This window comes from Gavia stellata, chromosome 7, assembly GCF_030936135.1.
Source record: "Gavia stellata isolate bGavSte3 chromosome 7, bGavSte3.hap2, whole genome shotgun sequence".
Lineage (NCBI taxonomy): Eukaryota > Metazoa > Chordata > Aves > Gaviiformes > Gaviidae > Gavia > Gavia stellata.
In genome coordinates, this window is record NC_082600.1 from 44,940,378 (window position 1) to 44,953,291 (window position 12,914).

Genomic DNA, 12,914 nt, shown 5'->3' on the forward strand with positions numbered 1-12,914 from the left:
TTTTCAGTTAATCCATCTGGTTATATCATTAGAAGATAAATCCTCAAACAAATGATAAAGCTGTCTTCTTGAGTAATTGTGACCATGTCTCTTGTAGCCCTACCTAAGAAACTGAATCTGATAAGAGCCTTCCAGCAGCATTGGTTGTCATGATTCAAATGGGACTATGTATCCCACTTTCTACTGGGGCATGAGCAAGGCTATTTCAAGGGAAGTGTGTATAACATCTTCTACTTGATGGAAATTCCAAAGGATGAGTGGGGGTTCATTCAAACTTCTCTTTTTTGTGGTAAATGATAAAGTAACTCCTCCATTGTTTGTGATACTGTAAACAATAACAACCATAAAGAAGTGAAAGTCGAAGTATTGATGCAGGTGTCTGTGTGGGGGGATTGTGTTGTGGGTTTTTTTTATTAATTATTTTACTTTATGGCTTTTATTCCTTGGTCTGTGGAGTGGTGGAGATTCAGGAGATTCTGTTTTGGAAATGACTACAGCTGGGGAATTTTTAGTCTGTTGCTGTGCTTGATTCCAGGTGATTGTTCCCTCAAATGCAGAATCTTTGCCAGCACTGCCAGAACCAGAAGCTTCAGAGCTGAAAAAGCATCTGAAACAGGTAATAAGCCCTTTGGGGAAAGGACTTGGACTCAGTAGAACTTAGCAGATGTAGTCTTGTGCAGCTCTTCTGCTATACTGGACAAGAATGCAAGTCAGCAAATGTAAAGCAAAACATGTTAAAAGCAGGTGTGTATCCTGGAACATCAGGTAGAATAGTCTTGTTCAAGAAAGTGCCCCTTGGTCAGTCATGGAGAGGTCTACTTCTCTGAATGTGGAGGTGGGCTAATCGATAGGGTGGCTGGTTGAACAAGGTTATAGGGGTCTCTTCTTTTGAGCTCCCTGAGCTGTATGACTTTCTAACATTGTCTTCTCCTGACTAAGCTAAATCTGAGACTTTCGACCTGTTTCAGATCTCACTGTAGTTTCTCCAGAGGACTTCACTGTAATTTTTTGTTACTTGTTTCATCTTCTGTTGTCTCTGCTGCTTCCACCTTTTGTCATTTGTAGGGGAAGCACAGGACTAGGAAATTTCTGTCAACCTGTTTAAGATGCCTCGTTCATATAGTTGGCCTGTTAGAACATCCCCCATGTTAGAATACAACAGCATTTTGAGCTTGAAAAGCAGTATCAATTGATACAAACGTTAAGTGGCAGGTATACAGTTGCTGCTTTTCTATCTTGATGGAGAGAGTTAATTTGGAAAAGTGAGTGGTCACTGAGGCTTATAACTGCAGTTAATTTCTTAGCTAGTTGAGGGATAATTTGAAATGCTTCTGGACGCAACAGATGGTTTTTGTTTTTTACTGTTGTTTGGGGCTAACTTGTTTCCAGTTGGTGCAGAAAGTTCCAGATTCCTCCTTTACATTTGCCATGTGGGCTTTAAACTCTGACTTGATCCATCAAGCTATGATCATCTTTGTTTCCCCTCCATTCACAGATCTGTGTGTGAGGTCTCAGTCTCTCCTCTCAGGTCCTGCTAAGCCATTAATCAGCTTGGGTCATCCTGGCTGATCGTGTCAAGCAGGTTTTATCTCTTTATTTCTGTTTTCCTTGTGCACGCTGCATGCAGTATCTAAAGGTAAAACGTGTTACTAATGTGATGAGTTCTGCTCTTTCTCTCTCCTCGTAGACCAGAAGAGCAAAGTGTGTAACCTCTATGATACCCCAGTACCTGCTGTCAGCACAGATGGAAGTGATATGTTGCTTGGAGTTTTGTTATATCTACCTTCCCTCCACTTCTGCCTCACCCCCTTGCAATTTCAGGCACTATTCAGCAAAACTCTCTTGCTAGGGCAAAGTTGGATATCAGAAGAACAAATGGCAATTTTCTTGAAGACGTATTTAAAATTCTCAGAGTGTTCACCCAAATTCAGGTTACATCCCTATATATTCCTACAGGCATTATCATTAAGAGTAGACCATCAGCAAAGGAGAAGGAGCACTACTGGTTGCTTGGTAGAGAAGACTAAATTGTGACCCACGTCACTAAGGTTAACACTTTTGTGTGCCTTTGGGTCTTAGTGTCAATGAATAAAATTCAGGGTATCTGCTTTTAAACTGCTGTGGAAAGTTCTTAGCTGCATCAATAAGGACAGCAGCCTTTCCACTTTCCAAAGTGGCCAGATGTGAATGTTTGGGGGTGGGGCAGTCAGACCTCTCTCCCAAGATGTGCCTATTTTGTGGTCCCTTTTATTTCTTCTCATTTGTGATATTTGGTAGTAATAGATTTTTTTTTTTTTCCTTCCATCTGTTTCTCTGTGGTCATGTGTTCGTCTTGGCTCTGATGGGCTGCTGGTGTTATCATATGATCTTCCATCTTGCCTCCAGTGTCTGGTTAGCATGACTGCAATCACTCAGAAACAGCTGCTCACTCCTGACAACAAGGTTCTTTATTTTATTCTTTTCCCCTCAATTTTCCATTTTACCCTTTTCCTTTGGAGTTTTAGTTTTTGTTTTGTTTTATATATTTATTTATTTTTGAAGTAAAAAGATGATGACTCAGTGGGCAAATGGGAGAAATGAGGAAGATTTAGGGTAGGTCTGGGTGTCCAGGACTGATTTACCACTTGTGCTGCTCCAGTGCATATCCTTGAAGATGTTATGAGGGTTGCAGAGGATTGTAGCTTTACGGAGAGATGAAGACCTCATTCAGATGGGAAGTGGAGGTTTGCAGGGATACAGGCAGATGCCTGTGTAAAGGTGTCTCCACATTGTCCTGGGATATCAAACTCACTGGTTGAATGGCCAAGTTGCAAGGCAAGTTTCAAGGCCTCTAGGTCCCAAGATGTATTCAAATTACACACGGCAATAACTGTACAATAAGTTGTACACAGTGCCATACTACTAGTGGTCCAATTTGGACTATCTGTTTTCATGTCATGAATGATCTAGCAAAGTGGACTTCTGTGCTACCCCTTGGCTGACTCCAGGACTGTTTCAGCATTGAGGAGATCGTTTTGACAATCCATGTAAAGGAGGGTCTGGAGATATTTGTTGACTCAGCATAGGAGATGGTTTAAGAGAAACTAATGGAGCATGCACAATTGTTGCAATTGCCTAGAGGGCAGGATAGCTCTGATCTCTCTCTTGTTCCTTGAATAACTTTTCTTGCTGAATGTGTGCATAATGTTGTCCTTCGTTAGGCACTGGCCAGCATGAGTCTGAATACTCAGCCCATTCTTAATCTAGAGAAGTTCCACGAGGGGCAGGAGGTGCCACTGCTGCTGGGAAGACCGCAGAATGATTTGCAGTCTACTCCCTCCACAGAATTCAACCCTCTGATCTATGGAAATGATGTGGACTCTGTGGATGTGGCTACCAGGTGAGGCTGAACAGGAAGGTAGTGTTGAGTCTTCATAAAGTTTGCACTTGAAGGCAGCACAGACAGTTCTTTGGGTTCTGTGATGAAAGCAGCATCTTCCAGGTTCTACTGCAGGTTCTACTTTACGTCATGGGAAAAAAAGTGCAGAAATTAGTGTGTTTATCTCAGATCTATTAACTGCATGAACATAACTGTATCTTGAGGGGGTGTTTTGTTTCTTGCATTTTCCTATAGGTCATCCACTTTACTTGGACATCAGTCTGATGTCTGATATTGTATCCTCAGCTTAAATCACAAGCCTTGAACCACAAAAAAAGCTGGAGACTTAGTTGTCACTTCAGCTAGCGGATGTGAGAATGATGTCCCTCAATGGGTGGGTCTTGGTGTTGAGGTGGTTAATTAAAACAAAGTGATTTCTTGGGGGTTTTTTTCTTTTCTTGTTTTAAAGACAACTGCTTTTTAAGAAGACTTAGTTTTTCATGCTGGGTTACCACTCTTCAAAGGTTTGAAACACTGCCTACTGCATACCTGTTAAAGGCTCTGTCTTCTATTCTGTTGTGTTCTGTGTTTTTATCTGGTACGTTGTCCTCTGTTTCATTTTAGGGTTGCTATGGTGAGATTCTTCAACTCACCAAATGTTTTGCACGGTTTCCAGATGCATACTCGCACTCTTCGTCTCTTCCCACGACCAGTGGTGGCCTTCCAGGCAAATTCTTTTCTTGCCTCTAGGCCGAAGCAAACACCTTTTGCAGATAAGCTTTCCAGGACGCAGGCAGTAGAATACTTTGGAGAATGGTCACTCAACCCTACTAACTATGCTTTCCAAAGAATTCATAACAGTAAGTTTTGGTCTTGCCTTTCCTGCACTTGGATGTAATGCAGGAACTTAAAAAGCAGAGAGATTCTATGGAAGAACTTAGTTTTACACCATATTGTTCCTGCTGGGGAGGGAAATCCAGTTCAGGGAACATTTTTCAATTTTTATGTATGTCCTCATGTGTTTCTACCAAGTTAGCCCTGCTGTTAGCCACTCACTCCTCCAATTAATTTTACCTCTTGTCTTGTTTGGTTACAGAGAAGAAGTCTTTTAGGCTTCTTAGAGTAGAGACTGTCCCTTCCTTTGTGCAAGACTTAGTAGGGAGTAGCCTCACTGTGAATGAAGCCTCTGACACCAATAAATGAGTTCGATTAACTCTCTCCTTGTTTTGTTGTGCAGACATGTTTGACCCAGCACTGATCGGTGACAAACCGAAGTGGTATGCTCACCAGCTGCAGCCCATCCACTATCGTGTCTATGACAGTAATTCACAGCTGGCTGAAGCACTGAATGTCCCAGTAGAGAAAGAAACAGACTCTGATCCCACTGATGACAGGTTAGTGGGGAGCATAACCCTAGTCACATGATAGTTACTTCAGATTGCTGAGCCTCTCCTGCTTCTCGTTTGCAGCCTTTTCCTCTAGCCTGCCAGGTTGCTGTTTCATTTCTTCTGTCTGGGCAGAATACTGACACGGAAGTAAATTGTCTCACTGCTTTATCATCACAGCAACCTCTTAACCCTTTGCTACTGTATTCTCAAGCCTTCATTTAATGTGATTCTCCATTTGTATTTTCCTGTTTTCTTTTGCTACCTGTATGCCACTTGACATTTGGTCTTTCCTCCCACCCTAATGCTTTTTCCTTCCATGCTGTTCTTTCTCTGGTTATTTCTATTGCAGTACTACAAGTACTCCCACCCATCCTACCACTCTTTCAAATCTCTACTCAGTGCGCATAGTTATGTGATGCTTGTTATTACTACCCACTGCCTGAAACCTCCTTGTGTGTTCAGTAAAACGAGAGTAAACTTTTTTGTTATAATTTTGGCTGTATTTCCCAGAGTTTTGCATCTAGTTTTATTATCCTTCATGCTCTCCTAGCCTGTGAGATCTTTCAGGCTTAGACTTGAACATCTTTTACATTCTGCACAGCACCAGTAGTCCTGACAGAGTGGGATTTATCATTACGATAAAAAGGGAATGCATTTACTTGTGATTTCCAGTTCCCTTGCAGTCGTCCTACACACACACACACAGAGAATTAATACACTATTCCCTACTCGCTTATGCTTGACCTCACTAACTTTGCTGAGAGCCTTTAAATATCTTCCCATATGTCTCTTGATGTACCTCAAAGTTATTTCATTTGCTCTGACCTTTCATGAGGCTGGCTTCTGACTTTTGCTAGAAATTTGTTTGTAGGGACTGTAATATCATGAGATTTTTAAGAGGCCCATGAAAACAGTGATGATTCACACCTTTGAAACATCAGGCCCTGCTGTTGCTGTTATGCTGCCACTCATCTCTCTTTCTCACCTGTTGTGGCAGTGGCAGTGACAGTGTCGACTATGACGACTCAAGTTCCTCCTACTCCTCCCTCGGTGACTTTGTCAGTGAGATGATGAAATGTGACATTAATGGCGATACCCCAAGTGAGTAACTTTGAGCTGCACTTTCACAAGGTCCACATAGGTTCCTCTTCCCCATTCGTCTGCACTGTGGGAAAAATGCCTCCCCTAAGTCCCTGAATCAGAGCAAAGTATCGTTCCATTGTAGTCTCGCTCTGAGGTAACAGTGTCTTCTATACTCCTCCTTCAATACCCAGGGGTAGGCTGAAAAAAGACATTTCTCCTGCTTATAAACAATGCCCTCTGAAGGACACTGGGAGGAGGAAGAACAGAAATAGGTGCTGCTGAACAAAACTGGCTCACTAGATCAGGAAACAACCTGCTGCTGCTAGTAGATACTGTGCAATATGGGCAGCAGAGTACGAGATTTCTCCTGCCCCCACATATTGGTTCTCAGTGCTGGCTTTAATGAGCCACTCTGTCCTAGTAGGGACAGGAAAATGCATTCTCTGTGGCTTATATGGAGGCTGCATCAATAGCTTCTCTTGTGAGAGTGGGGAAACTCTCACTTTCCTTGATAAACTAAATCTAGGAATGCCAACACATTTCCTGTGTCCCAAGGACAAGAGGTAATAATCATAAGTTGCAACAAAAGAAATTCTGCTTGGACACGAGGAAAAGATCTTCGTAGTTAGTGTGTAGTTAAACAAGTTCCTAGGATCATAGTAGAATGTCAAGCCTTGGAGACTTTCAAAACTCAGTGGGACAAGGCCCAGAGCAACCTGCTTTAACTTTGAAGTCACCCCTGCTTTAAGCAGAGAGTTGGAATAGATGACCTCCAAAAGCCCTTTACAACCTAAATTTTTATGCAAATTTATTCTATACTGAGCAGTCCTCATCTGCTGGGGTTCTTTAGTTAGATGGGCAAAAGGCTGAGGAAGGCAGTGTTCTTTAACGCAAAATGATGTGTTTGCAGATGTTGACCCCCTGACTCACGCAGCCCTTGGTGATGCTAGTGAAGTGGAATTTGATGATTTTCAAGAATATTCAGGGGATCTGGATGAACAGGCCATGGACAGTGAAAACTCCCAAGAGAACAACCAGCCTCGTTCAAGTTCCAGTACTACAGCCAGCAGCAGCCCCAGCACTGTCATCCATGGAGTGAATCATGTGTGTACTGAGATGAGTTCAGCCCCAAGATCAGCGTATTAGGATATAAAGAATGGGAGAATGCACGTGGTTCTTTCTGAGAAGGGCAGAAGCTAATAGGACTGTGAAACCATGCACAGATTAAATTGCATGCTCTTTCTGGACTTTCTGAGCAAGGTGGAGTTTACTGGTACCCTCTTATGCTGGGATAGAGGATTCCTGTACATAAAAGCTCCCATGCATTGAAAAATGCAGCATTAACAGAGAGCAGTGGTCCAGGTTGTGACTGCAGGAATTGCTTTTACAGGGTCTGGAAAGACCTGATGGGTTAGAGGAACAGGGAGTGGGGTGGGGAAACTCATGAATCTGTGGTCGTTTAGGAAGAATGGGAGTTGCTTGCGTAACCACGAAACAGGGTAATGGAGAGGCATTATCCTGAGCTAACACTTACCAGTAAGATCTGTTTTACAGGGGAGCGAGTCTCTAGAACAATGCACAAATACTGCAGCGTATATAAAATCCTAGATTAGAGCCACAGATAGTGGGGATGGGGTCAGGGCCCGGTAGCAAACAACGAAGACACTACAGACTTCCCAGTTTGAAATAATTGTTCTTGTCCTGCCCTTCAGTTGTATGTAACGCACATTAGCGAACAGATCAATGATTTGACTGGTCCACAGGAGTCAGCAGATTCAGCAGAAATGGAAGAGAAGTTGGTTGCTGGATTTTCAAACCATCTCCCTTCCTTGCCACTGCAACCAAGCTTTCCCAAGATAAGCTTGGATCGTCGTGAGAGCGACAGCGCAGCTGGCAGCATGAGCTCCTCAGAAGGGGTGGTGAGGAAGCGAGAGTATGACAATCCGTACTTCGAACCGCAGTATGGTTTTCCTACAGAGGATGAAGACGATGAGCAGGAAGAGAGCTACACCCCAAGATTTAACCAGAATCTCAACGGAAGCAGGCGAGTCCTCCTTGTCTTCTGCCCTTCTGTACAGCACTGTTGGGGTTTCCATCTGCTTCATGTAGTTTAATGTTCATTCGTTCAAATGTCTTTTGCACCTGAAATGTACTGTTGATCACTTCCATTTAATACTGAAATTCTGTAAACCCTTCTGGTTTGAGTAAAGGCACTTGCTGAGTTCCCTTAGTTCCTTGCTTTTATGTAAGCACTAGGAGCTAACAGAATTATCAGTTCTTCCTAGAAACATTCTAGTGTATCACCTACTGATTTCTGGAAACCTTTGAGCAATTTTTTTTGTGAAGCTTTGTCTTTTGGGGGAAAGATACTATAGTGATTGATGACATTGGGTTTTCTGTTTATTGCTCTCAAAGCAGAACCCTTTCACCCCCCAAATCCACCAATGCCCTTTTGCAGACAAGTTTTCAGCATACCCTGGAAGGTAATAAAAGCAAAGATGCTTCAATTCTCTCATTTTTTCTTTTTCTTTTTTTTTTTCTTTCCCATAAGGTAAGGGTAGTGTGGTGAAAACTGATGAGGAATGAGATGACCATCAATCTCCCACAAACATACAACGTGTTGATTTGGGGTGGGAAGGGGGAAAGGTAGTAACAGTTGTACTTAATTTCTTTAAAGGTCTCAGAAGTTACTCCGTCCAAACAGTTTAAAACTGGCCAATGATTCTGATGCAGATTCAGATTCCAGGGCCAGCTCCCCAAACTCTACTGTCTCCAACAACAGCAGTGAAGGTTTTGGGGGCATCATGTCTTTTGCAAGTATGTACTAATGCATTCATTAATCTGGTTCTATTTATTATATTACTGTTTACAGAGAGATGGAATAGAGGGATGGCTAGTCAAGAGAATGACTTGGTTGGCAAATTGTTACCAGCTCTCCAGAAGTCATGTTGGGAGCCACAGGACCTATTTAACTTATGCTGCTGATAACTACTGATTCATGTATTTTTCAGTAAGAAGGACTTCGGTTATGTGGATAGGCCTTTGAGTTATATGGCACTTCAGGGCACAGATCAGAAATTATTTCAGTTTCATTTAAACAAAAAATTGTGCAATTTCATGAAGTTGGTACCAAAAATCTTACCGGTAGTATGCTTTCCATGCTACCATGTTGTGTGTTTTGGTGCTGAATTCAATTTCTTTACTGTGCTCACCTACTTTCAATTATATTTTAATAATAAAATCCACAGGTGTGGCAAACTAATCTAGAGTTTTTTAATGAGTGAAAGAAGATAGGCCAGTTGAGTCTTGCAGTATAGTGGGGAGCAGCACAAGAAGTTTGCAGCAGCAAAGTATATTGGATGTTTCTGGTAAAATGACTGTTACTAAAATAAGGCTGCAAAAAAAGAACCAAAGCAAATAGAAATAGTATGGTGACATTTTAAATTAATATCTTGAAGTGTTAAACAGCTCGTTGATCTACATGAGATGCTTTCAGGCTGTCTACAGGCTTAACCAGATGATGATGCATTATTGTGTTCTTAAGATCTGTCTGTACTAGGAAGAACTTTCATTTTCTCCTAATAAATGGAAAGCTTCTATTTTAACGCACGCTTCTGTGGCAGATTTACAGTGTTTCACTAGGCACAGTGCACAATCCTCACTTCAGAATTACATATTTTGGAGATCTTCCATCATCCTGTTTTCTCATGTGGCCCCTACCACCTATTCATTTGCTCCTAAAAAGAGGCTCAAACAAGAAGGCACAGCTGACGTGAGGTTACCTGTTTAAATACAGGAAGACAGGTGGATATTGCTGTTAGATTTAAGACTCAAAGATAGAACAGCAATGATTGTAACATGAAAGCTAAGAATTACATTTTCGTACAATTTAGAATAATCTGATTACAGATGTGGTTGCAATGTACATGAGATGATGTTATGCTTGTGAGACTTTTGGGTAATAAAGAACTTCATCATTAAGGATCTGGAATAAGAAGGTAAATTATAGGAGGTTTAGGAAGTTCAGGTGTGTGCAGTGAGCATTAGGCATTTAATTGTTTTCTTCTTCTGTCACAGGCAGCCTGTACAGAAACCACAGCACAAGTTTCAGTCTGTCCAACTTAGCGCTACCAACCAAAGTTGGGAGAGACAAGAATACTCCCTTTCCCAGCCTAAAAGGTAACCGTTTTTCCCTTTGTCTTCTACAGCCTTTACAGTTCTTGTGACTTGGCAGTCTGAGGTCTTACCCCTAACAGGAATCATGGGGGTGACACATTTTGGTAGTTTGGGTAGTAACTGTCTTAATTTTCAAGACAGTAAATTGTCTTGGTATTTCTCAGTCAGACTTCTTCCCAACAATTGGGCTGTGTTGGGATGGGAGACTGGCTAGTCTAGCCTGTGTTAATGGATACACTGTGAATGTTGGTTTTGTTTTGTATTTTGGTTTGGTTTATTTTTAAGTACTTAGTGCAAAAAATGGGAACCAAGACATAGGTCCTACTTTTGTACTGCCACTATCTTCATGATTAGCCTTAGGTAACTTGTTAGAGCAATGATGCTACGTTTGTAAGTGGGCATAATGCCAGCCTCCCATGGATACTGCAGTTTATGTGGGTTTCAAAAGTGTTTATAATCTTTTTAGTTCACTAAATAGACAATTTCTGATCAAAATCAAATTACAACCATACTTCAGCTCATTCAGAGTGAAGATCGATCCCTAACTTATGTGCACAATCTTTCATTGGAACATCTCCTGTTTGTCTGCAGTATCATTAGATAACATGTCTGAATGGGCACCAGAGAAATGACTCTCTTACCGTGGGGAGTTAGACAGCCTGGTCGTCCTTATACCAGATGTAATAACAGAAGGGTGACTGAGCACGTGCTGGTGTTTTAGTGTTGAGACCTTTTCAGTTGCTAAACTAGGGAAAGGTTTTATTTTACCTTTTGAGTTACTCTATCTGATTAGAACTTACTACTTTTGTTTTAATATGTTGATTTTTTTCATTTATTTTTTCCTCCTCATCATTTTCATCGGTAAAGATTACTTTAATCTGGAAGTGGGAAGGGATGTGGATGAAGGTTGGTATGATGTTTTGCTGACCTTTGACCTTGTAGAAACAAAGGCCAAAAGCTGTTTTTTTGTGTTTCTGCTTTGGACTTTGTTTTTGAGACAAGTAATCATTCCCTGTGTGTAAAATGAGGAGGAACAGGACTGGTATGGTGAAAACACTAGCAGAGACTCTGCACAGCTGTTTTTGACAACCTTTTACCAGTTGGTTACGTTTTCATGTCCAGTTGTACTGGATAAGAAACATGCTTCATGTCAGGGTTATTTCCATGGGAAAACTTAATGACTGATTCCATGCATTGGAAGAAAACAGTGATGGGGTTTGCCATTCCACGTTCATGCTTTGCGCCTCATCTTCTGTGCCTTAGTGTTCTTTTCTTGACTATTGTAATCCTGTAGGGCCTTCAATGTTACTATGCAGATATGAGGATGGGATTTCCGTGGAGTAGCACAGTCTGTTTTATGCATGTGCAAGTATGTGTGTGTGTGTTTGTGTTCATTTACGTGTGCATGCTGGCTCACTGGGATTCCCACTGGGCACTTCACTGGTTTTTAAATGTTTTTGTCTCTGTTGTACAGGTATAAAATTGCCGCATTAACTTGTTCTTACCAAGTGTGTGTGGTACCCTGTGTTTCTAACTGTAATGGGAAATGATGCTGGGACTCCATCTCATTGCTGCTGTTTGACCACTTTCCATCTTCCTTTTTAATTTTTATTTCATGCACATCCATTGATATTTTTTCCTCAGTGATGCAGGTGTTTTTGATAGTGCCCTTGGAATACAATATGTGCAATAATGTCCTTGAAGATGCAATACGTTGGTTCCACGATGCTAAATTTCAAGACAAGCACTATCTCTAAGATTAATTACGCTGGCCCTTGTTGTCTTGGGCTTTCAAGCATCCTTCCTGCTCTGGCGTCATGTGGGTTTTGTTTTGAGGGAGGGCTGGGAAGAAGCTGGTAGTTGGATTCTTTTGATGCTGATGGTGGGGAGTGTAGATATTATAGTACACTACTAATTGTATATTTTGTGTCCCAGTATTTGGGTTAAATACTATAATGGAGATTATTACTGAAGCTGGCCCAGTAAGCAATGAAGGTGGGTTCCCTACAGCATGAGCTGTGCATGATATAACAATTTCCAGCATTCCCTATGCCTGACTTTGGGCTACCTTTCTCACTGGGTAACCAGTACCACATGATCTATACTAGTCACCCCCAATACATTATGCTTTTACATATAGTGACTAATTTGAAGATGGTTCTTGTTGTGGAACTGCATGCAGAGCAGCCAAACTTTTCCTGCCTTTCACCTCCTGCTCCCATTACCATCTTCTCTTTTTCTCTCTGCATTACTCCCATTACTGTTTTCTGCCGATGTGTGATGCTAGAATATGATATACGCTGCTGCTTTTTTGGAGTTTCCATTTTGTTTGAAGTCTGTCACCTGTAATCCAAATAGGTGTGGTAGCCAACCTTAGCGTTGCTTGTTACTGTCCTGGGATCAGACTCTTTTCCTCCCACCCCTTCCTCTCATCCTGCTTCCTCTCCTGTTCAGGAAACAGGCGAGCCCTTGTGGATCAAAAGTCTTCAGTCATTAAGCACAGCCCAACAGTGAAGAGAGAATCTCCATCGCCTCAGGGACGAACTACCAATTCCAGGTAATATTTTTCATTGCTTTTTGAGTATAAAGTGTTGTTAGAGTGGTCTCATACTTGGCCAATGTTTCCTCAGAAGTCTAGCTGTTGAAAACTAAATAGTACTTTTCTATGGCCCTAAGCTTGCACGTATTATGGACCCGAGAAGGTTCGGTATGGACAGTCTTACAGTTAATAGCGCACATACCTATTTGTCTGTGCTCCGAAATGTATCCTCTTTCTGTCCAAGATCCAAAAAATCTACTTTAACTCAGTATTCTTTGCAATTGAGTCTGTTCTGAACAAGGTAGTTTAGCCAGTGGAGCTTTAATGCACCGTGCAGGGGATCAGCTGAGTCATATGAAGCAGTTTGATT

At 41.7% G+C, this 12,914-nt stretch overlaps 1 protein-coding gene across 36 annotated transcripts in view; it reads left to right on the forward strand.

Annotated features, from left to right (window-relative positions):
- Nucleotides 1-12,914, forward strand: part of MADD (MAP kinase activating death domain) — a 60,296-nt gene that overhangs the window by 8,498 nt on the left and 38,884 nt on the right. For 9 of the 36 annotated variants that reach the window (XM_059819187.1, XM_059819190.1, XM_059819196.1 and 6 more), the window contains 10 exons: nucleotides 536-616; nucleotides 3,201-3,379; nucleotides 3,983-4,218; nucleotides 4,596-4,752; nucleotides 5,744-5,847; nucleotides 6,740-6,933; nucleotides 7,593-7,873; nucleotides 8,507-8,646; nucleotides 9,907-10,008; nucleotides 12,460-12,562. In XM_059819187.1, the coding sequence (XP_059675170.1) occupies nucleotides 536-616; nucleotides 3,201-3,379; nucleotides 3,983-4,218; nucleotides 4,596-4,752; nucleotides 5,744-5,847; nucleotides 6,740-6,933; nucleotides 7,593-7,873; nucleotides 8,507-8,646; nucleotides 9,907-10,008; nucleotides 12,460-12,562 (1,577 nt within the window). Of the gene's footprint in view, nucleotides 1-535; nucleotides 617-3,200; nucleotides 3,380-3,982; nucleotides 4,219-4,595; nucleotides 4,753-5,743; nucleotides 5,848-6,739; nucleotides 6,934-7,592; nucleotides 7,874-8,467; nucleotides 8,476-8,506; nucleotides 8,647-9,906; nucleotides 10,009-11,940; nucleotides 12,001-12,459; nucleotides 12,563-12,914 lie in introns of all 36 variants that reach the window. The other 27 variants (XM_059819205.1, XM_059819208.1, XM_059819204.1 and 24 more) reach the window with 7 other exon arrangements.